This window comes from Aquarana catesbeiana, linkage group LG05 (genome assembly GCF_042186555.1).
Source record: "Aquarana catesbeiana isolate 2022-GZ linkage group LG05, ASM4218655v1, whole genome shotgun sequence".
Lineage (NCBI taxonomy): Eukaryota > Metazoa > Chordata > Amphibia > Anura > Ranidae > Aquarana > Aquarana catesbeiana.
In genome coordinates this window covers 63918810-63940236 of record NC_133328.1, presented here as the reverse complement: position 1 = coordinate 63940236, position 21427 = coordinate 63918810, and the positions used below count along the sequence as shown (strand labels likewise).

At 41.6% G+C, this 21427-nt stretch overlaps 1 protein-coding gene across 3 annotated transcripts in view; it reads left to right on the top strand.

Moving 5' to 3' along the window:
- Positions 1-21427, top strand: part of MKX (mohawk homeobox) — a 179140-nt gene that overhangs the window by 77608 nt on the left and 80105 nt on the right. For all 3 annotated transcript variants that reach the window (XM_073629834.1, XM_073629833.1, XM_073629835.1), the window contains exon 5: positions 1171-1506. In XM_073629834.1, coding sequence (XP_073485935.1) covers positions 1171-1506 — 336 coding nt within the window. The remainder of the gene's footprint in view (positions 1-1170; positions 1507-21427) is intronic.

Sequence of the window (21427 nt, the reverse complement as noted above, 5' to 3'; positions counted from 1 at the left end):
GTAAATATCTCCTAAACGGTGCAAGTTTAGGAGATATTTACAATACCTACAGGTAAGCCTTATTATAAGCTTACCTGTAGGTACAATTAAAGAGGAAGGCTTTACTTCCTCTTTAATATGGTCTACTATCAGTTACTAAATCTGGGCATAGATGGATCAAAATTCTGCCAGTTCAACAAGGATCACACAAATTTTGGCCAATCCATGACCATTTCTGCTTGAGAGTAATTAATGTCTCCTCCAATGGATCTATTGGAAAATTTCCCTTCTACAGCCAATTGTCTGTAGTGCTGATTGTTGTATTCTGACAGTGGAGGAGTTATCAGAATGCAATAGCACAGTAGGGAGGATTCCCCCAACCACTTTGCTTGTGTGGATGAATCTGTGTTGGTTTTTTTATCCCCCACTGGCTGATCAAATAAAACTGAGTCTCCAATGGCCAGCTTAAACCTTCATGCACACTTTTATAAACACTTCTCTCCGGGCAGGGGAAAAGTAGCTTCAAAAAGGTGCCTAAGCCGCATTTTTGGAAACGAGTCAAGCGCTTGAGCATTTATTTCATTGGTCAGAATAATAATTTATTCTGGCCATTGGAATAAAAAATTCTCAAGAACTAAATACGCCTAGCGCTTAGGCATGTTCAGGTGTATCTACCTACGTTAGGCGCGTTTCGGTATTTTTTCTGCCAAAACGCTCCTCTCTTGAATGCACAAGTGATATTTTTTTTTTCCTGCCTTTAAACATCCCTGCCTCTAAACTCCTGTAAATGCCTCTGTGTGCATGGGCACATAGACTGATATAGAGGGGTGTTTAGAGGCAGAAAAAAAAAATTGGACCGCCTGTAAAACAGGTGGTTTTGAGCTTAAGTGTGCATAAAACCTTACAGTGAAAATACTTCCTTGAAATGGTTTTCAGTTTTAATCTGCAAAGAAAAATCTTCCCTCTTTATCATTATTGCAACACAGTGGGAATTTCTGTCCATTCCTAGTAACAGATGGGATCCAGCTGTGAGAAGAGTCTTTTCTCAGATCTTCATTATTTTATTGGGTGAACATTTGCATAATTTAGCAAGTGTCTTTTTTTACTGAATTAAACTCTGTTTCCTATATTTTATTGATAATTGAAGAATTAGTATAGGCGGATGCAATAACACTTGGTTTTGTTCTACAGATGGAGAAAATGTACCAAGGAGTCACGCTAATGAGGAAAGCTACAACAAACCCATCCACCATACTGTGATTAACAATGAAAGCTCAGTCATCAAGTCAGGGATAAGAGCAGAATCTAGCACCAATGAAGACTATGTATCCCCTCCAAAATACAAGAGCAGTTTATTGCATCGCTATCTTAATGACTCCTTACGACACGTCATGGCCACTAATGCCGCCATGAGGGAAAAGACGAGGCAGAGAAACCACTCAGGGTCATTTAGTTCCAATGAGTTTGAGGAAGAGCTTGTGTCTCCCTCGTCATCGGAAACTGAAGGCAACTTTGTCTACCGAACAGGTGAGGCTATTCATTCCATTCTGTGCATTCCCTCAAGGTAATACAGAATGCTTGAACCACCACAATATCATGGTGATCATTTCAGGATTTAAGTCACTATTGTTAAAACTTAAAAATTGTAAAAAAATAATTCTGACTCTGATGTTTCATAATTTAGCTGTATTCTGTGGAATAATTACAAAATGTCATTACAATCACTGCAAGAGACATGTGGTGTATTTATACAAGATTTACTTAGTTTTTCTTTTGAAACAGAATGTATATTATTTATGTGTGAATTATCCCTGGCAATATTGTCTGCAGATTGAATGTTGTTCATTGTAAAAAAAAAGGAGTTAATGGGGAAAATAGCACATTATGGGCACTAAATGATGTTGAGTATTATAGGAAATAAGTATTTTTCTCAGCTCCATCTAGTGGCCTAATGCAACATTTTTCCATTTGTATGTTTTTTGCATTGAATACTATTCATTCTGCAGGTAAACAGATGCTGAAAACATATGGTTTTGCCCCATTCCTAAAGAATTCATTTACATGCAGTTTTGATGGATGAACAGCAATGCATTTTTTCACAAACACACCTCTTAGTTAGCCATTTTAAACTGGAAATTAATCTCTGTTAGCCATTTGGATGTGTCATCTGATTTATGGTCAACATCTTGTCATATAGCCCGGACCTTGGGGGAAGTTGGATCCCACTCCAGTGCAGTTACTTTAAAAAGCCTGCAAGGTGGTGCTTTGGGATTAATGATTACTGCTCTGCCATGGTAGGGGTAGTGGTATACCACCAACAAAGCTCACAAAAGTCAGGTATTATAGCTGGGCTGGAGGGAGGTTGATGTGCATATGGCCTCTATGAGGAAAGGGGTGCTGTTTATATTACTGCTGTAGTGGAGAGCGTTGCGGTTTAACTGTATTCCTATATGTGGTTGTTCTATAAAGGAGACTGTATTTAGGGTTTTTGTCGAGTGGGAACTGCAAATGTCAGATCAAAGTTGAATAGTTGCTGGCTCATTACTTTACGCTTCAATAAGGTGTGTCCAGGCCATATGTCAGATTTTGTTTGGTGAAACTGGGAAAGTGGCTCCTCTATTCAGATATGAGACTGAAGATGGCCCCATAAAGGATAATCGGGGAAGTTGGTTATAAGTGACAAGGAGAACGCAACTGTATTAAACACATTCTTTTCCTCAGTTTTTACAAAGGAGAATGAGGGGTCTAATAAACAAGATTGCATTGCTAGTATCTCTACACGGAATGTATCCTTGTGTCTAACAGAAGCCAGTGTCTAAAAAAGACTTGAAAAACTCACCAGGACTAGATGGCTTACACTCGAGAGTCCTCAAAGAACTTAACCTGGTTATTGCTAGACCGTTCTTCCTAATTTTTAAGGACATCTTAATGACTGGAATGGTATCAGCAAAACATTAACATGGTACCAATATTTAAAAAAGGGCCAAGATACTGTATTTACCTGGGAACTACAGACCAGTCAGCCTAACATCAATAGTATGTAAACTATTGGAAGATATGATAAAGGACTATACCAGGGATATGCAATTAGCGGACCTCCAGCTGTTGCAAAAACTACAAGTCCCATCATGCTCTGTCTCTGGGTGCCATGCTTGTGGCTGTCAGAGTCTTGCTATGCCTCATGGGACTTGTAGTTCTGCAACACCTGGAGGTCTGCTAATTGCATATCCCTGGACTATACCTAAGAATTTACTTACAAAAACAGTATCATTAGAAGTAACCATCATAGATTTATGAAACATTGTTCTTGGCAGACCAACCTGTTAACATCCTTTGAGGAAGTGAGCTATGAGCTCTAGATAAAGGAAGGCCTGTGGAAGTGGTGTATCTGAATTTTGCCAAATTATTCAATACAGTTCCCCATAAACGGTTTATTTACAAATTAAGGATTTTGACGATTATGTACTGTATGTACCTGGATAGAAAACTGATTACTGGAGCATGTCCAGAGGGTGGTGATACATAACGTATCTTATGAATGGTCTGGAGTTGTGAGTGGGGTACCCCAAGGCCCTGACCTGGGTCCAATCCTTTTTAAATTGAGGTTGATTAATTTGAGGTTGGTAAAAATAGTCCAGTCTCAGTATTTGTTGATGATACAAAGCTAAACAGGCAAAAACTTCACAGCAGAATATATAAACTTTATACGAAGACCTAAGTAAAAAAGGGGTGGGCAGCTACATGGCAAATAAGGTTTAATATGAAAAAAAAAGTAAAGTTAATGCACTTGGAGGCTAAAAATATAAACGTCAGTTACTTGCTAGTGGGAGAAATTCTGAAGGGAGAAAACTATTCAATCTCAGGTCGCTTGGAAAGACAGCCATTCAATAAAGTTGGACAAGAAAAGGTTTAACTTTAAACTGTGTAAGAGATTTTTGCTGTCAGAGCAGTAAGAATGTGGAACTACCTTCCACAGTTGTTGATGGTGTCAACAGGGAGTGTCAATAATTTCAAAAAACTTTAAATGAGCATCTTTGTAAATGCATCATACAGGGATATGGGAAATGGTATTGCCATAAACACAAACCCACACAGGTTGAACTAGATGAACTGGTGTCTTTATTTAACCTTACCAATTATATACCTATTTAAACCGCAAAATAGGGATTTTGTTGTTGTGTGTAATAGAAGAATTTGAGATCCAGCTACCTGTTATTGCATGGAATATATTGGGGCAGGGTCAGAAAATGTATAGTGGGGAACCCCTTTAAATTGTGTACTAGCTCTTTTCTTAGGCTGACCATACATGATTCATTTTTTTTCGTTCAAACCGACAGGTTGAACGAGAAAAAAAAAAGAGATGATTCCCCCATCCACACATTCAAGGTGGATGGAGGAATTCTTCCTGCCTTGGTATTGTATTTTTTCAGCAGAGAAACTTCCCTACTGGCAGAATACGATTAGTATTGCCGTATTGCCTGCTATATCCGGTGACACTGATCATTCGGGAAAAACCCCAGAGGCAGGTTGTACACAAATCAATCGATAGATACCGTAATATATTTAATGAAAGCAGTTTTACTTGGAGATCTACACTTGGCCACTTTATTAGGTACACTTTGCTAGTTCCCGGTTCGAACCCCCTTTGCCTTCAGAACTGTCTTCATTCTTCGTGGCGTAAATTCAACAAGGTGTTGGAAACATTCCTCAGAGATTTTGATCCATATTGACATAATAGCATCACGCTGTTGCTGCAGATTTGTCGGCTGCACATCCATGATGTGAATGTCCCGTTCCACCACATCCCAAAGGTGCTCTATTGGATTGAGATCGGGTGACTGTAGAGGCCATTGGAGTCCAGTGAACTCATTGTCATGTTCAAGAAACCAGTGGTGGGATGATTGGAGCTTTGTGACATGGTGCATTATCCTGCTGCAATCAGCCATAAGAAGATGGGTACACTGTAGTCATAAAGGGATGGACATGGTCAGCAACAATACTCAGGTAGTCCGTGGCGTTTAAACACTGCTCAGTTAGTACTAAGGGGCCCTAAGTGTGCCAAGAAAATACCCACCACACCATGGACATATTCTCCCGCCTGAGCTGCGGATCTCTCCTCCAGAGTTACCATGAGCCTCTTGGCTGCTTCTCTGATTAATGCTCTCCTTGACCGGCCTGTCAGTTCAGGTGGACAGTCATATCTTGGTAGGTTTGCAGCTGCGCCATACTCGTTCCATTTTCGGATGATGGATTGAACAGTACTCCGTGAGATGTTCAAAGCTTGGGATATTTTTTTATAATCTAACCCTGCTTTAAACTTCTCTACAACTTTATCCCTGACCGGTCTGGTGTGTTCCTTGGCCTTCATGATGCTGTTTGTTTACTAAGCTTTTCTAACAAAAATCTGAGGGCTTCACAGAACAGCTGTATTTATACGGATAATACATTACACACAGGTGGACTCTATTTACTAATTAGGTGACTTCTGAAAGCAATTGGTTCCACTAGATTTTAGTTAGGAGAATCAGAGTAAAGGAGGCTGAATACAAATGCACGCCACACTTTTCAGATATTTATTCAGATATGACAAGGAAAATTTCAAGGGGTATGAATATATTTTCAAGGCATTGTATGCACATGAAAATTACATATTTACATAAGGCAGCTGGAGACTTCATCTGCTTTAAATACTGCATTAGCCATAGTATGAATCCCCTGTGCAAAAGAAAGGCCTGGGATCTACTGTATTTCAGTAGCTGTATTTTGCACTTAACAGACACGAAAAAAAAACACAACAGATTGCTAATGCAAATTAAATTCTTCAAGTGTTATGTCTTTTTTTTTTCTCTTTTTGTTTGGTCTTAAAAGAAAATCTTATTTAAAGCAAAACTCCAGGCAAACAGCCCAATTCACAGTTGGAATAAATTTACTCTTTTACCTGCCAAAGGATTTGCAATTCTGTACAGACGACCTTGTGATTTACAAATCTAGATAGCCAGGGAGGTGTCACAATTCAGCACATCAGTTTTGCCTCTCTACCTCCAGCCTGCTTCCTAGCCAATGCATCAGTATCGCCACATCTGTTTGACGAGCGGGGAGCTAAACCAGAAAGTAGCAGATGCTTTTTCCCAAATAAAAGTTGTTGCATATCACAATGGCTGCCTGAAATTACAAAAAGGGCCTCATGGACACTGGACATTTTTGGACATTTTTACAGCTGCTGTTTTTGGCTTCAGACATTTTTTTATACAGTCAATAAACTCTCCAGCATGTTATCCTATGTGTCCATGCACACATAGGCTGTTATCAACTGTTTTTGGCTGGGGCGTTTTTTGGCTGTAAAAAAAACCCAAAACTAGTGGGTTCTGAGAGGTGTTTTTCAGTTGTAAAAATGCTCTAATGTCAAAAACCGCTAAAACCGCTAATGCTGAAAAACGCTAAAAAATGCTAAAACCCGCTAAGGCCCGCTATTGCAAAAACGTTGAAAAACATTGAAAAACTTACTTGTAATTATATCCCCTCTTAAAGTGGTAGTAAGTTCTCTCCGTGAGCAATTTTCTCCATTTAAATAATGAAAACATGCTCTACAAATCACTGTCTCTAGATAGAAACCCGTCTCTGTTCACTTCTATGAAGTCACCGACGCATGCACATAATGTCCCCTGTTCATGGCACGCTTATCATGTCATTAGTCTATTCAGTTTTATGCAGTGGCTCTGTCATGTCCTCTCTGTGGTATGGTTCTGCAATCCCGCGAGAGTACAGGCCCATTCGCTGTTTACAACCCCTGTGACTTGCAACGTCAAAGGGAGTGTAAACATTGGTGCAAGCATGGGACGGGTTGCCGGACAGGGTTGCCATAGTATTCTGGATCGAAAACGAGGCTTGGCTAAATAAATAAATAAATTACTGGGCATATGTGAGATAAGGGCAGGGAGAAACAGAAAGGGTGGAATGGAAGCCCAATCCGCTGCTGCATCAGAAGACAATACCCAACATGGTGCCGGCTTCGGCTGGGAAGCAAAAAAATAAGAAACACACAGAATAACAGTAATGCCGCATACACACATTGATCGGACATTCCAACAACAAAATCCATGTTTTTTTTCCGGCGGATGTTGGCTCAAACTTGTCTTGCAAACACACAGTCACACAAATGTTGTCGGAAATTCCGAACGTCAAGAACATGGTGGCGTACAACACGTACGACGAGCCGAGAAAATTGAAGCTCAATAGACAGTGGGGCTCTTCTACTTGATTCCAAGCATGCGTGGAATTTTGTGCGTTGGAATTGTGTACATACTGCAAAGAGAAGGAGGGGAAGTGGAAACCAACCAGGGATATATGGGAAACCCCACACTCTGTATCACATCCTAAACAGTACTATATGGAGAAAAGAGGGAAGCCCCAAGGATATTGCAGATACAGAGAAGAGTAAATGAGGGTATACCCATAAGTAAAAAATATGTATATTTTATTGATACAAAAATAGTAATAAACAATGCAAAAATATCTTGTACAAAAATCACCTAAAAACAACGAACAATAGAAACTACAAAGAGTGAAACAGCCGCTGAGCTGGAAATGCACCACAGATCACAAACATAAAGTTCAGCTAGTGGGGCATATATGCCAGAAACCCAACATGTTTCAGAGAGCAAAGAGAGGGATTTTTAAATTATGTATATTTCCTTCTTCAGGAGTAAAAAACAGTCGTGCTGCTTCATTTCTATTGAAAGAAAAACATATAATAAATAGTGTGTATATTAATATGTATTAATAACAAACCGATTGGTTTATGGCAACAGAATGGTACATGTAATGTAAATAGAGGTGATCTATACTTACATCACAGTAATTTGTATTTTTACTTTACACACCAGCAGACAGAGCGTTGGGACTTGGATATTGCTTAGCCGTATTTTCAGAGTATATCCGTATTTAGGAAAAAACACTCTCATATAGTTGAAAATGATAGCTGGAAAATCCAAGCTAAATCGGTATAACCAGGATAAGTGGATGCACCCGGCCGGTCCAACAATGCTCTCTGGGATATCCCTAATGGATGGGGACGGACATCTAATAAAAATATAAAAATAGTAGATGGCAATAAGACTACATGCACTGAAGGTGTGGGGTTAAGTGAGACAGTGATGTCCAGTGATGTCTTTTTGGCTCACATAACCCCACAGTGTGTACTCGGCATAAGAAACGTGCAAAGGGGTCAATAATTGGGCAGAATGTATCGGAAAGCTTTATCATACTGGGTGCATAGAGAAGGCACACACCAGGGGCAGAGTTTTCTACCGCTTTAAGTGTTTTATTATGTTATTAGAATTTCTGTGAGTTTTTTTTTTTTTAGTAATAATAAACATTAGCCCACTGAAGAGGCTACCCTCAGATGATACACAGAGATGAATTAAATCCTCCCACATAAACTGTACTAGTATAGCTGCAGCCCTCACTTCTTTACAACCTTCCAAAGTTCACAGATCACATGGTATTTCTCAGCTTCCAGGAGGCAGGGGCAGGGATCTTATGCCACACACACTGCTCAGCGCAGAACTGGGTGTATTTTGAGACCTAAGTGGAAGGAATGGACATACCACACACACACACACACACACACACACACACACACACACACTCTCTCATAGGGACACATACACCTGAGGTTGTCATTTACCTGCTGTGCACTAGAGGAGGGGCATGGATTGCCCAATCTCGGGGTGTGGGGAAAACAGTCAGAAGTGATTTGTGCAGATAGCAGAGAAGAGAATGACATGATCCACACTTGAGTATATGCTTTGTTCATTTTTCATTTCAGAGGTTCACAGCCACTATAACGTTTCTTACAGATTTACTGTTGTAGAGCTATAATACAGCTACCACAGATATTTTTTCATTAAAGGGATAAAGTTCTTTGTTAAATTAATTAGCCCATGGACTGCCAACCCAGGTCCTTTTCACAGTACATTAATAAATAGTTCTGCTTTTCTCATTCATTTTCCATATGCAATAACCTGGCCTGAATTAGATCATGATCCAAAATGAGGTTTAATTCCAGGCTGTTAATTCAACCCAGGTGATTGCGTTTGCTATAAAAAGTAGACTTCGTAGAAAATGACATATGAGTGTTTCAGAACCCTACAGCTCTGGTAAAGGACATCTATCATCTATCAAAGTGTTATTTTAGTTCTTTACAGATAAACTACAAGGTCACATTAGTGTATCACTATTTGTCCATATATTCTATTTATTGCATCTGTATAATGCTAACATACAACCACTTGAAGACCTCATGCACACTTGGGCTAAAAAAGCCCATTTTACAGACATTTGATGTGTTTTCTTCCTGCTTCTAAGTGCCCTTCTATGTTAGCCTATGTGAACCATGCAGTTAAGGGACAAGGGCACTTAGAGGTAGAAAAACATCACCTATGCATTCGACAGAGAAGCATTTTGTCAGAAAAAATGTGCCTAAGAACTGGTAAATGCGTGTATATGTGCCTAAGCAATAGGCACATTTAGAGCTTGAGCATTTTTTCATTTCAATGGCCAGAATAAGTTAATATCCTGGCTAATGAAATAAATAAACGCCCAAGCACTTGGTGTGCCAAAACACGTTTGAAAAGATGCTGCTTAGGCACATAAAACCTCATGTGTAAGGCGCCCATGTAATGGTCATACTGGATTAAATAGGAATGTACTATTATCTCAGTGGTGTGATCATTATATCTTTCCTACTCTCTACCTTCCGATCCTGCATTGGTTGTGTGCAATCAATGTTCTAGGTTCTTCTGTGTACCAGGTTCAGAGCAATTCCTTTAGTAGGACAGTTAGGCAAACTTCAGTCTTCAAAGCTGGAAGAAGGTATGGCGTAAGAAGAGATGATAGCAGTGCCCATCTCAAAATATGTAAGATTAAAACTTAAGTTTTCAAGCACAGAAATGGCATGTTCATTCTGGCATGTGGCATTGGGTCTTGAAATTATAGTGGGCCTTGAGAAGTGGATCCCTGCCATCCAGTGATTGATCAGTCTTTGGTATGGACATACAATTTATTCAAAGAAAGGACCAATTAGGACAGGTGGATAGAGATCTCCCCTAAAAGGATAGCCCATTTCTGGTAAACTGACACAGCAAGATGGTGCAAGATGAGACAGTGGTACTCTTGCTCTACTTTGAATATTTTCTTTTCCATCACATGGAACAGAAGATCAACTGTTTTGGGCCATCTAGGTACCTTTCTCAGTTCTAATGAGTGTCAGCAACATATCCTAGAATGTATAAACACATGGATAACTCAATCTCTATAATCCAGTCATCATGAAATGTGTCAACACAGTAGTTGATTGCCCCAGAATATGAGGGGAGGTATGAAGGTTTGACAACAACCCTTTCCTAATTACATCAGTCATTATAGTGCCATAAAGTGTGGGACAGCTGTTAATTGTTTAACTTTCACAACTGAAGGGGTGAATTGACATCAAAATAACTGGATAGAGATGTTGAAGGACATTATATGTGAAAAATGGATGGTGTTGAAGGCCCCCGAGCCCTGTTTTGGAATGGTCATTCCAGTTTGATGTAGATGAACTCTTATACGCCCCTTGCAAATCAGTTGACCTCCCTGACCAAAATGTGCTCCTCAACTGTCCTTGAAATAATATTACTTTTCCTTAAAATGTATTAACACTTTTGCAGTCCAATTGGGATAACACCTACTTTATGTAGCAATAACTCTCGGCTTGTTACCTTCACTTCACTGTACAGAACAAACCTTCCCTGCGGCTTCAACCGAACTCCGGTATCCGTAAGCAGGGCTCCGGTCAACACAGTATTCAACACGGTGCTTGCAGGGAACATTCTCGGTCCCATAATTGGCTGCATCGCCGGAAAAGACATGGCCACACTCTGATCATCTCAGCACGATCACAAGGCCTCTCTCTTCCCTTGGCGCCAAACTCATACACGCGTCCCACGCGATATCAAGTAGGGTAAGCTCCTACCACTTGTTCTTCTGATCACGTAGTTCCCGGGCCTTCACTGGCGCCCGCCGTCTACGCACTCAGAAATAAAGTCCTGCAGTTTAACCCCTTCTCTTCCTGTAAGATTTTTTTTTTTCAAAGTCCAGTTTTCACCATAAACTCCCGATGAAACACTTCTCTGGGTTGCGAGAATTGACGGTCAACAAATCCCGGACGACGCCCCCACATGTAGCAATAACTCTCGGTGGAGCTGCTGGTTTAAGCAGACTTGTTACCTTCACTCTCCTTCCCTTTGTTTCACCATCACCGGGTCTAGGGTTCAGTTGAGTTTACCTCTGGACGACACACGCACCAACACTTGAGTACGTTTTCAATGCTTTATTAAACCATCAACGAAGGAAGTAGCAGGAAAGAGGCAGAAGGAGAACTGCAGAGGAAAACTCAAATACCTTTTTAGTAAGATTCTTGACAAATGTCCCTGGGGTTGAATATTTCAGTAGAATGAACTCCCTTGGTGGAACACACTCTTTGCACGCCTGGATAGGCCTCTCTCACTAGTCTAGCAGCTAGTACGTAGCACGAACAAAAGCCTCTGCCACAGACTTATTTGGGATAAACCCGTACGATCCTCTGCAACAGGATGTATTGGTTTTCTTGTGGTGAATGTCAGTCACAGTGCTTGAACCTTTAAGCCAACCCGGCAACACTATGCTGTATAATTACTTTAGGATACATCCTCCAACCGAGTCACCAGGCCCCTCTCCAGACCAGCACGCTGCATGATCCTTCCATGACGGGTTCTCCCCTGGGATCTCCTCGGTTGTCCAGCTTTCTCCCTTTGGATAGACAGCTCAGGACCATTCCTCGGCCACTGTGGTAGGCCCTAGACAAGCTTCTGGGCCCACCCCTGCGCCGCAGCAACGTGGGCCTCCGGAACAGAGGACCACGAGATAGCTCTCTAACGCATACCTGTCGGCCAGGAGGGCCAGCAGGTGGCTGTAAAACGAACCCCTAAATATGGCATCTGTCCCATAAATACCCTCGCCCAGATTGCAACTCGGAGGACCACCTCCACCGAGTTGTCTCCGGGACAGAAGAGCATCCATACGCTTAGACACGTTGCCTTTCCAACACTAGCCAGAGGTAACATAACAGCGACACCCACGGCTCAGTATGGAAACACACGCAAAGTCAGCCAAGCTGACACAGAGGCAAATCTAACCTTCCTAACGAACAAGTTACTAAATTTACCTATCAGATGGTAGATTGCAAATCTACCAGCGCTACATACTCCCCCCCACTATAGTAGACGTTGTCCCCAATGTCTGTCTAAAACACAATGACAGTAACTCCCAAGCCTGGGAGTAGGTATTTGAGCTTTTAATAACTTGGATAGACAAAGAGAGAAAGAAAGACAGTGAAAAGATATTATAAAACTTACATCTTTAAAACACTATGTTCACATTCGCAAACAAAACCATCCTATGACTGCACATAACCTCACTATCTATCTAGCTGAAAAGCCTCCCAGCTTGATAGGAGATCCAATAATTCCTGAAAAGGAAAACTTATTAAACACACACATATACTGTACAATATCAGGAGCAAAGCCTCATTTTTAGAGAAAATTAGCCTCTCTTCCCATCATCTAGTATCAAAAAAGAAAAAAATCTTAAGGAGTCCATCCCTGTATACTCTCTTTAAATGGAAAAGTCCAGCTAGCGAAGAGTCTTTGAATTTGAAGACGTCAAGATGAACATTATATTTTGATCACAAAGATCCCTATACACTGATACTAACTAACTAACCCAAAGTTCTTTTGTCCAGTCACCAATAAAACCGGGGATCTGGCAATGCCAATGGTTTTCCCGTTTTATCCACTGTGGTAATGAAATAGACAACATCATCTTTTGCCTGCAGATGACCACTTTGTCAGCATAGATGTGCCGACCGAAGTTCCAGTGCATAAAACATCCTCTCAAACGTTCATCCATTTTAACAGAACATCCAGTCTTTCAGAAAGGCTTAGGAACAGACAAGTAGTCCCAAACAGCTTCACTGTACCAAAGTTCCCGGTTAAGTGCAATCACTTGCATTATATCCTGAGGCACATAAGGGAACTCCAAACCATACTCTGCAGCTACACGTTTGTTTAACATTCTCTGCAAACGTGCAAGTTTGGGCAAAGATCTGTCCTTCCCCATACCAGGCGGCACACAGGAATCCAATGATTTGCTCACCATAGACCCAGCTGGTGTCTGTAGTGAACTAGCAACTTTCGATAAAGTCTCGGTAGCAGTACTGTGCGGCTCCACACAGGGTGACATCTTCCCAGAACTCAGGGCTGTCCATTCAGGGAAGGTCATAGCAGAGGCGACATCTTCACCTTGTGACCACAACAGCTCTTGTGACATAGTCTCAAATAAGTCATCATCACCGGAAAGATCCGACATGGATTCTATTTCCGAATCTCCCAACTCTTCCGCTGGCAGATATTTATTTACGGTCCCAGATACATTCCCCATCAGTGGCTTACCTGTTCCTGACGTGGACTTTGGTAGCTCCGGTTCAGGTAACCTCTGGGGTAGGCCTCGACCATAGCCGCGGGAAGCCTTCACATATCCCACCTTCCTTTGAGCAGGTACAACAGGAGTAGGTGTAGTGGACACAGAAATCACAGTAATGTCCCCTGATGAGACAACAGCAGCAGCGTCTCTCTCCGGAACATTGTCAGTAACAACAGGCGAAGTGACGGCCTGCCGTTCTCTCTCTTTGTAGTAGCAGCTTCTACTGTGGCGATACCTGTTGCCCAATCCATTCTATAAGCACGGGGCGACGTGGTAGGTTGCTCCACCACAAACAAGTACTCTCCACATTGCGGACATCGGCCAAATGGACGAAGATGCACGGCCAGTCCTTCACATCGGTGGCAGATTATGCCCAGTCCCTCAATATCTCCTGAGGTGTACAGAACAAACCTCCCCTGCGGCTTCAACCGAACTCCGGTATTCGCAAGCAGGGCTCCGGTCAACACAGTATTCAACATGGTGCTTGCAGGGAACATTCTCGGTCCCATAATTGGCTGCATCGCCGGAAAAGACATGGCCACACTCTGATCATCTCAGCACAATCACGAGGCCTCTCTCTTCCCTTGGCGCCAAACACATACACGCGTCCCACGCGGTATCAAGTAGGGTAAGCTCCTCCCACTTGTTCTTCTGATCACGTAGTTCCCGGGCCTTCACTGGCGCCCGCCGTCTACGCACTCAGAAATAAAGTCCTGCAGTTTAACCCCTTCTCTTCCTGTAAGATTTTTTTTTTCAAAGTCCAGTTTTCACCATAAACTCCCGATGAAACACTTCTCTGGGTTGCGAGAATTGACGGTCAACAAATCCCGGACGACGCCCCCACATGTAGCAATAACTCTCGGTGGAGCTGCTGGGTTAAGCGGACTTGTTACCTTCACTCTCCTTCCCTTTGTTTCACTGGCACCAGGTCTAGGGTTCTGTTGAGTTTACCTCTGGACGACACACGCACCAACACTTGAGTACGTTTTCAATGCTTTATTAAAAGATCGACAAAGGAAATAGCAGGAAAGAGGCAGAAGGAGAACTGCAGAGGAAAACTCAAATACCTTTTTAGTAAGATTCTTGACAAATGTCCCTGGGGTTGAATATTTCAGTAGAATGCACTCCCTTGGTGGAACAAACTCCTTGCACGCCTGGATAGGCCTCTCTCACTAGCCTAACAGCCAGTACGTAGCAGGAACAAAAGTCTCTGCCACAGACTTATTTGGGATAAACCCGTGCGATCCTCTGCCACAGGATGTATTGGTTTTCTTGTGGTGAATGTCAGTCACAGTGCTTGAACCTTTAAGCCAACCCGGCAACACTATGCTGTATAATTACTTTAGGATACGTCCTCCAACCGAGTCACCAGGCCCCTCTCCAGACCAGCACGCTGCATGATCCTTCCTTGACGGGTCCTCCCCTGGGATCTCCTCGGTTGTCCAGCTTCCTCCCTTTGGATAGACAGCTCAGGACCATTCCTCGGCCGATGTGGTAGGCCCCAGACAAGCTTCTGGGCCCACCCCTGTGCCACAGCAATGTGGGCCTCTGGAACGGAGGACCACGAGATAGCTCTCTAACGCATACCTGTCGGCCAGGAGGGCTAGCAGGTGGCTGTAAAACGAACCCCTAAATATGGCGTCTGTCCCATAAATACCCTCCCCCAGAATGCAACTCGGAGGACCACCTCCACCGAGTTGTCTCCGGGACAGAAGAGCATCCATACGCTTCAACACGTTGCCTTTCCAACACTAGCCAGCGGTAACAGCGACACCCACGGCTCAGTATGGAAACACACGCAACGTCAGCCAAGCTGAAACAGAGGCAAATCTAACCTTCCTAACGAACAAGTTACTAAATTTACCTATCAGATGATAGATCACAAATCTACCAGCGCTACATTTATATTTGTTACATGTCCCCATTCACATAGCATAAAAATTGCAGCTTATCTTTTTAGATGCTCTATTTTGAAAGCTTCAGCATAGAAAGCAGCTTTGGGTTGATGTGTTTGTCACAATAATAATTAACCTTGTCTGTACTGTGCAGGCAGACCTTCATTATCAAATAATAATAAATTGTAAATAGATATGAACACTGTCGGTCCTAACCAAAGGTTAAAGGTGTAGAGGCTGACCTTCTTGTATATTAATGAGGACAGACTTGGGACAGGCTCACTTCACATTCTTGAAAAAATCTTGCAGTCAGCCATTAAACCTCCCTCTGGCAGGCATCTAAAAGGTAAGAAATATTATTTTAAAAGTAGGCATTCCGTGTGAATGGAAACCCATAACGAACATATAGTGGGGTTTTCTCAAATTTGACTGCAAAAGTAGAAATACACTTTAAAGTAAAACTATATGAAAAACTTTCTTTTTTAATTTTGGATAAAGCAATGAAGGGTTATAACCACTGTCAGATTTTTTTTCACCATCTGTATCCCATTGCGGAGGTTTCCTTTCACTTTCCGCCCCATAGCCAAAATAGGAAGTGAGAGGAAATCCCTAAAAATTAGGGAAATTCCTTGGGGACCCCCAGGTCACCAGAACTAGTGTGCCCATTGGAAAATTTCCCGTCTATTACTTTTCTGGGGACAATGCAAAATTTGTTATTTTCTTACCTTCACTTTTAATAATAATTAGGGTTGCAACGATACTAGTATCGGTATCGGTGCTGATACCGAGTATTTGCACAAGTACTCGTGCAAATGCACCGATACCTGAAACCGATACTTTCAGGCTCGTTCTTTGAACTGCCAGTGGGGATGAACAAATGTTCCTCTGTTTAACCCCTTATTAACCCTTAATTTACTGTAATCAGCCTTAATTGACTCCCTATCCTCCTCCATTTAATTATTATTTTCCTGCTTTTTTTTTTTGTTCATGTCTATTTCATAAACAATAAACAATTAAACCTTTTTTTTGTGAAAATTTTCACACATATATATTAACATATATTTACACATTTCACATTTAAGAGAAAAATTAAAAAACAAAATCAATTCATTTCATTTGTAAATGACTTTTCACTGCTTTGCACCATTGCTGACAGCTGAAGTGTAAACAAAACAGTTGCAGTAGGTATCAATAATTGGTATCGGCGAGTACTAAAAAAAAAGTATCTCGTTGTAAAAAAAAAAAATGGCATTGGTGCATCCCTAATAATAATAGTAAATGGGACAAATAGAGAGGGTGAATCTTCTTAACGGGGGCACAGACAGCAATAAAAGCTGAGAAGTGTTCTAATCCATCTGCACTCTGTCCAAAACTAAAAAAAAACTTTTGCCTTTAGTTCTACTTTAAAGCGGGGTTCCACTCAAATTTTTTAACTTAATCTTACCCCCTTCAGTTAATTGCATAGATGTGCAAATGCCGCACAAAATTTTTTTTATCGCTGTAATTACCTTTATATTGTACTTTATTGTGGCACTTCCTGTCTCTCCTCCCATGGGAGTAGGCGTGTTTATTGCCTTTCCCCAGCGCCGCACTGTCTCCTGGGAGCTTAGTGTCAGGCTTCCCAAGATTCAGTGCGGGAACAATGATTATGCGTGTGAACAAGCTGTGAATGAACAGCATTCACCACATCCAGGAAATCAATGCTTGTGGGCTTCACATGCCCACACGCAAGATGGAAACAGCCAGCGTCACATTTTTAAAGTTATTCTTCAGTACGAAAACAGACAGAGGCAGAAATATTACACCCAAACTGTGAATATTATTTTGGGATTAGCAAAGTGTCTCAATGACCTAAAAAAAAAAAAAAAGATTGGTCGCTGGACTCCCGCTTTAAGGTGTAGAAAAACTGTTGACTCCAGAGTTCACCTTCTAATATTGGGCCATCCATTTGTTTAACCTCCCTGGCGGTTTTCCCGAGTGTGGCTCGGGGTTAAAATTCAGTACCATTAGCGGTAACCCCGAGCCACACTCGGGATTACATCGCAGGATCCTGGTGTGGCTTTACTTACCTTGTCCCCGGGATCCTGCGATGTCCCCCGCTGTGTCTGTGGGCTCCGCCCTCCTCCGAAGCCTCTCCGTGCCAGGCTCCGTTCCCTGCGAGCGGCACGACGCAAGGGGGCGGAGGCTGGTGGCAAATTCAAAAAATTGTAAAAACATAACACATACAGTACTGTAATCTTACAGATTACAGTACTGTATGAAATTATTTCACTTCCCTTTTGTCCCCAGTGCTTTGTCCTATGCCCTGCGTGCAGTTTTATGTTATATATACTGTTCTTTCTGCCTGGAAACTGGAGATTGTCCATAGCAACCAAAAAGTGTCCCTTTACATCAAAAGTGGCTTTAGACCAGCTAGAAAACAGCGATAGTAAATTAGAACACTTGCAGAATTCAGCGATAGTGAATCGTGGGAAAATTTATTTTATTATTATTTTTTTTTTTTTTCATTATTTATTTTTATTTATTATATTATAATTTATGTTTTTGTGTTTCAAACTTTATCATACCCGGGATATCTACTAGACTCTTGTTTGGACAGATTTAAGTGTGTTATTGTTAAGAATTACAGACCTACAATATAAAACGCCAAATTTCCATGCAAAATAATTGTACCGCTTTCAGCACCTAAAATCCAAAATAATCATACCGCCAGGGAGGTTAAGAAATGCGTCAAAGTGAACCTAGAATCATATATATCCATGTTGAGTGCATGTGTAACATAAGTATGTACCAGTATCAGTATGTAGAGATCAAATTATTCCCTCTGATAGTGCCTTCATTTGCCATTTTTGTTCGGGTATCATCCAAAGTCAACTTTTTAATGATAAAAGGTCAAGTTTTTGTTTTTAAATATACTATTGTTTCTATTTATTGTAATTATCTATTATCTTAAGAACGGATTTAAACAGACTTGTAACGTTACTAAGAGGTCCAATTTAAATCTTTACCTCTTCTCCTTCTAAGCTTACATACTCCATAGGTGTGGCTCCTGTGGCACAGATCAAGTCCAGCGCTCACTTCTAGCTGAAATAAATCCAGCTGGGACTTATTACTGAAATCTGGAGTCTGGACGGACAGACAGCTCAAAGGACCGATGTTCAAAAACACGGCTACGCTTGAGAATATGTTTCACTTACAAACCAGTCGGCATTACAGCAGCCCTAATTTCTAAGATCATTATCACTCAATGGAAAGTCACACCTTTCGCCCCTTCCTGGCCCTGCAAACGCGGTTTTACGACCTGTGGAAACCGACATTAACCACATAGAGGCAAATTTACTAATGTGCTGTGGGAAATAATGTTTTAGAGGAAGGTGACAGACTTGACATTGTGTTTATTGAAGTGTACCTGTCGACTATTCACGTTCAAGGCGCCATCCCGTAGGCTGCACAGATATACATTTCTGGAAGAAGGGCGCATTGAACTAGAAACAGAGTGCCAAATTGAGTAGTAAAACTTTGCAAGGGGCCATATTTACACAGTGATGGTAATGGATGCAGTCATGTCTCCATTCCCTAATTCTCTATATTTTATTGATTTGGATACACAGACTATACTGCAACTGTTTTATGAAGAATATCTAAATCCAAAAAAAAAAAAAGGTAATATATTGCAGATTAAGGCCTCCTTCACACAGCCGTTTAGCCGCATACACCGGATTCCAGGAGCAAGAGTCAGCGGTGCTTGTGGCAGGGATGATCGGTGCATATAAATAGCGGTGGTTACCCAGCCTATATATAACAATGTCAGACTGACAGCAGCTGCCGCTGTTCACATGTAGCTGCACATCAAGTGGTTACCTGCGGATGTCCGGACCTGGATGCAGCAGACTGCGTTTAGGCTCAGACATCCATCCCTAACTGCAGGTAACCATGTAGTTGGCGGCTATATTAGAACAGCGGTGGCCACTGTCAGCCTGCCATTATTTTATACAGGCTGATCAGCCAAAACTATTCTCTTGAATCCAGTGTATGCAGCTAAACAGCCATGTGAAGGAGGTCTAAAAGTCCATAGATGTGATGGCTGAATTTGTTTTCTTTTTTCAAGCTAAGTATATTTCCTTCAAGTACAGAAAATACCTGGTGATCCTGCCAGATATGCATTGTCCTTATAACTTCCTGTGCAATGAGTTGAAATGTCAATGTTATCAGCTTTCCCAGCTGTCTTCTATGAACTACAAAACAACACCCTTCTGTATAATGGAGATAAGGAGAGGAGGAGAAGTTTGTAGTCCAATTCAGGAGCGCAGCCTAGGGTGACAACACTGCTCCTCTATAAATACAGTGCAAGGTTGGACAACCTCACCAACTATGTAACTATGTAGCTATGAGTTGTCACCCTAGGGCTGGAAGTCCTGGAAAACAAAAAAGTCTGAAAAAAGGAAGCAATGTAGCCAGCACCATCTAAGGACTGGTAAGCTGCAATTCAGTATATTACAGTTTTGGTTTTGGGTTTAGATAGTCTTTAATTTTTGCAAATGATTGCAGTGTCAGGGGCCTTCTAGCTGGCAGTATCAGCCATACAGTCAGTACAAAGCATTTTCTGTTGGAGAAAAAAGAAACAGCGAATGTTTAGAAAAAAGAACTGAAATAAAACGCTCCAACAAATGAAAGGCATGAAGTGAAAAGTGAACTTTGGGACAGTGCTGTAGTTTTCTCTGCCCAGAAAATCCTCGGTAGTAATACAGCCACTGTCTTGATCAATTATTTGTGACATCATTCAAGGCTGCTTGTAGCCCCGTAGCTGTTTTTCCTCTGACTTGCAATCAGATTATTCATCTTTTCTTTCCAAACCAAAGTTCCCTTTCAGGTCATGCATCAGTTGGTACTTAGAACTGCATTTCAGACAATGGTGGAATCCAGGTTTGTGATGTTTAGTAAGTTATGGACTGCCTAGTGTGGCTTTTCCCCTGTCTCTATTAGATGGATTGTATTATGCAAAAATGTATAGCCTTATTTTTATTATTGATTGGGATCTGCCTTTCACTGTTAGCATGGCATGTCTCTGCTGCTTTTTTTAAGACCATTGCCCTTTAAAATGCATATATCACTTTTTTGCATGGTTGTGTTGAGTCACTTGCTGACTTTTTATATGCCTTGGAGACCATGCGGGCAGATTTTCTTGCAGCTATTTGTGCCTTTGCTTTGTGTCTTGTTGGGAGAAAGTTGAGGAAAGCTTGCACATGCTCTAATTTAAGGGGCTGGGTACTCTGTCGCTGTCCCTCTGGATGGAGGAATGGCCAGTCACCAAGCACTAATACCAAGAGTCACATGCTCCAGCATAGCTTTAAAGTAGAACTATAGGCAAAACATTTTTTTTTATTTTGTATAGAACAAGGGAGGCTTATAACCGCTGTCCCATGTCAGAGATTTCCCTTCACTTGTTGTCCCATGGTCAAACAGGAAGTTAGAGGAAATCCCTGCAAATTAAGGGAATTTCTTGGGGACCCGCAGGTCACCAGAACTAGTGTCTCCATTGGAAGATTTCCCCTCTTTTACTTTTCTGGGGACAACCCAATATGTGGAATTTTCTTTCACATTTCACTTTCAATGATAATGATAAACAGGACAAATAGAGAGGTTGAATCTTCCTAATGGAGATACAGACAGCAGTAAAAACAGACAGGTGTTCTAACCCCTCTCCACTCTATCGAACACAAAAAAAAATGTTTTGCCTTTAATTTTACTTTAAGGCTTCTTTAGATTGAGTCTGGGATAGAAGGACAGCACATAGCGATATCGTCTGAACAAAGATTTCTGTGGCTGAGGACTGCTGTCTTTGCTGCCTCCACCAACTTCTCCTGCGTCCACTCCGCTGTCCTCGCTCAGAGTCTGCCCGTTGTCAGAGAGCTGGGAGAGAGAGGGCGGGGGGGAGACGGCTGCAGAGACCAAGAACATGTCGGTGAAGGGCATTTGTACAGTGCAGAAAAACAACA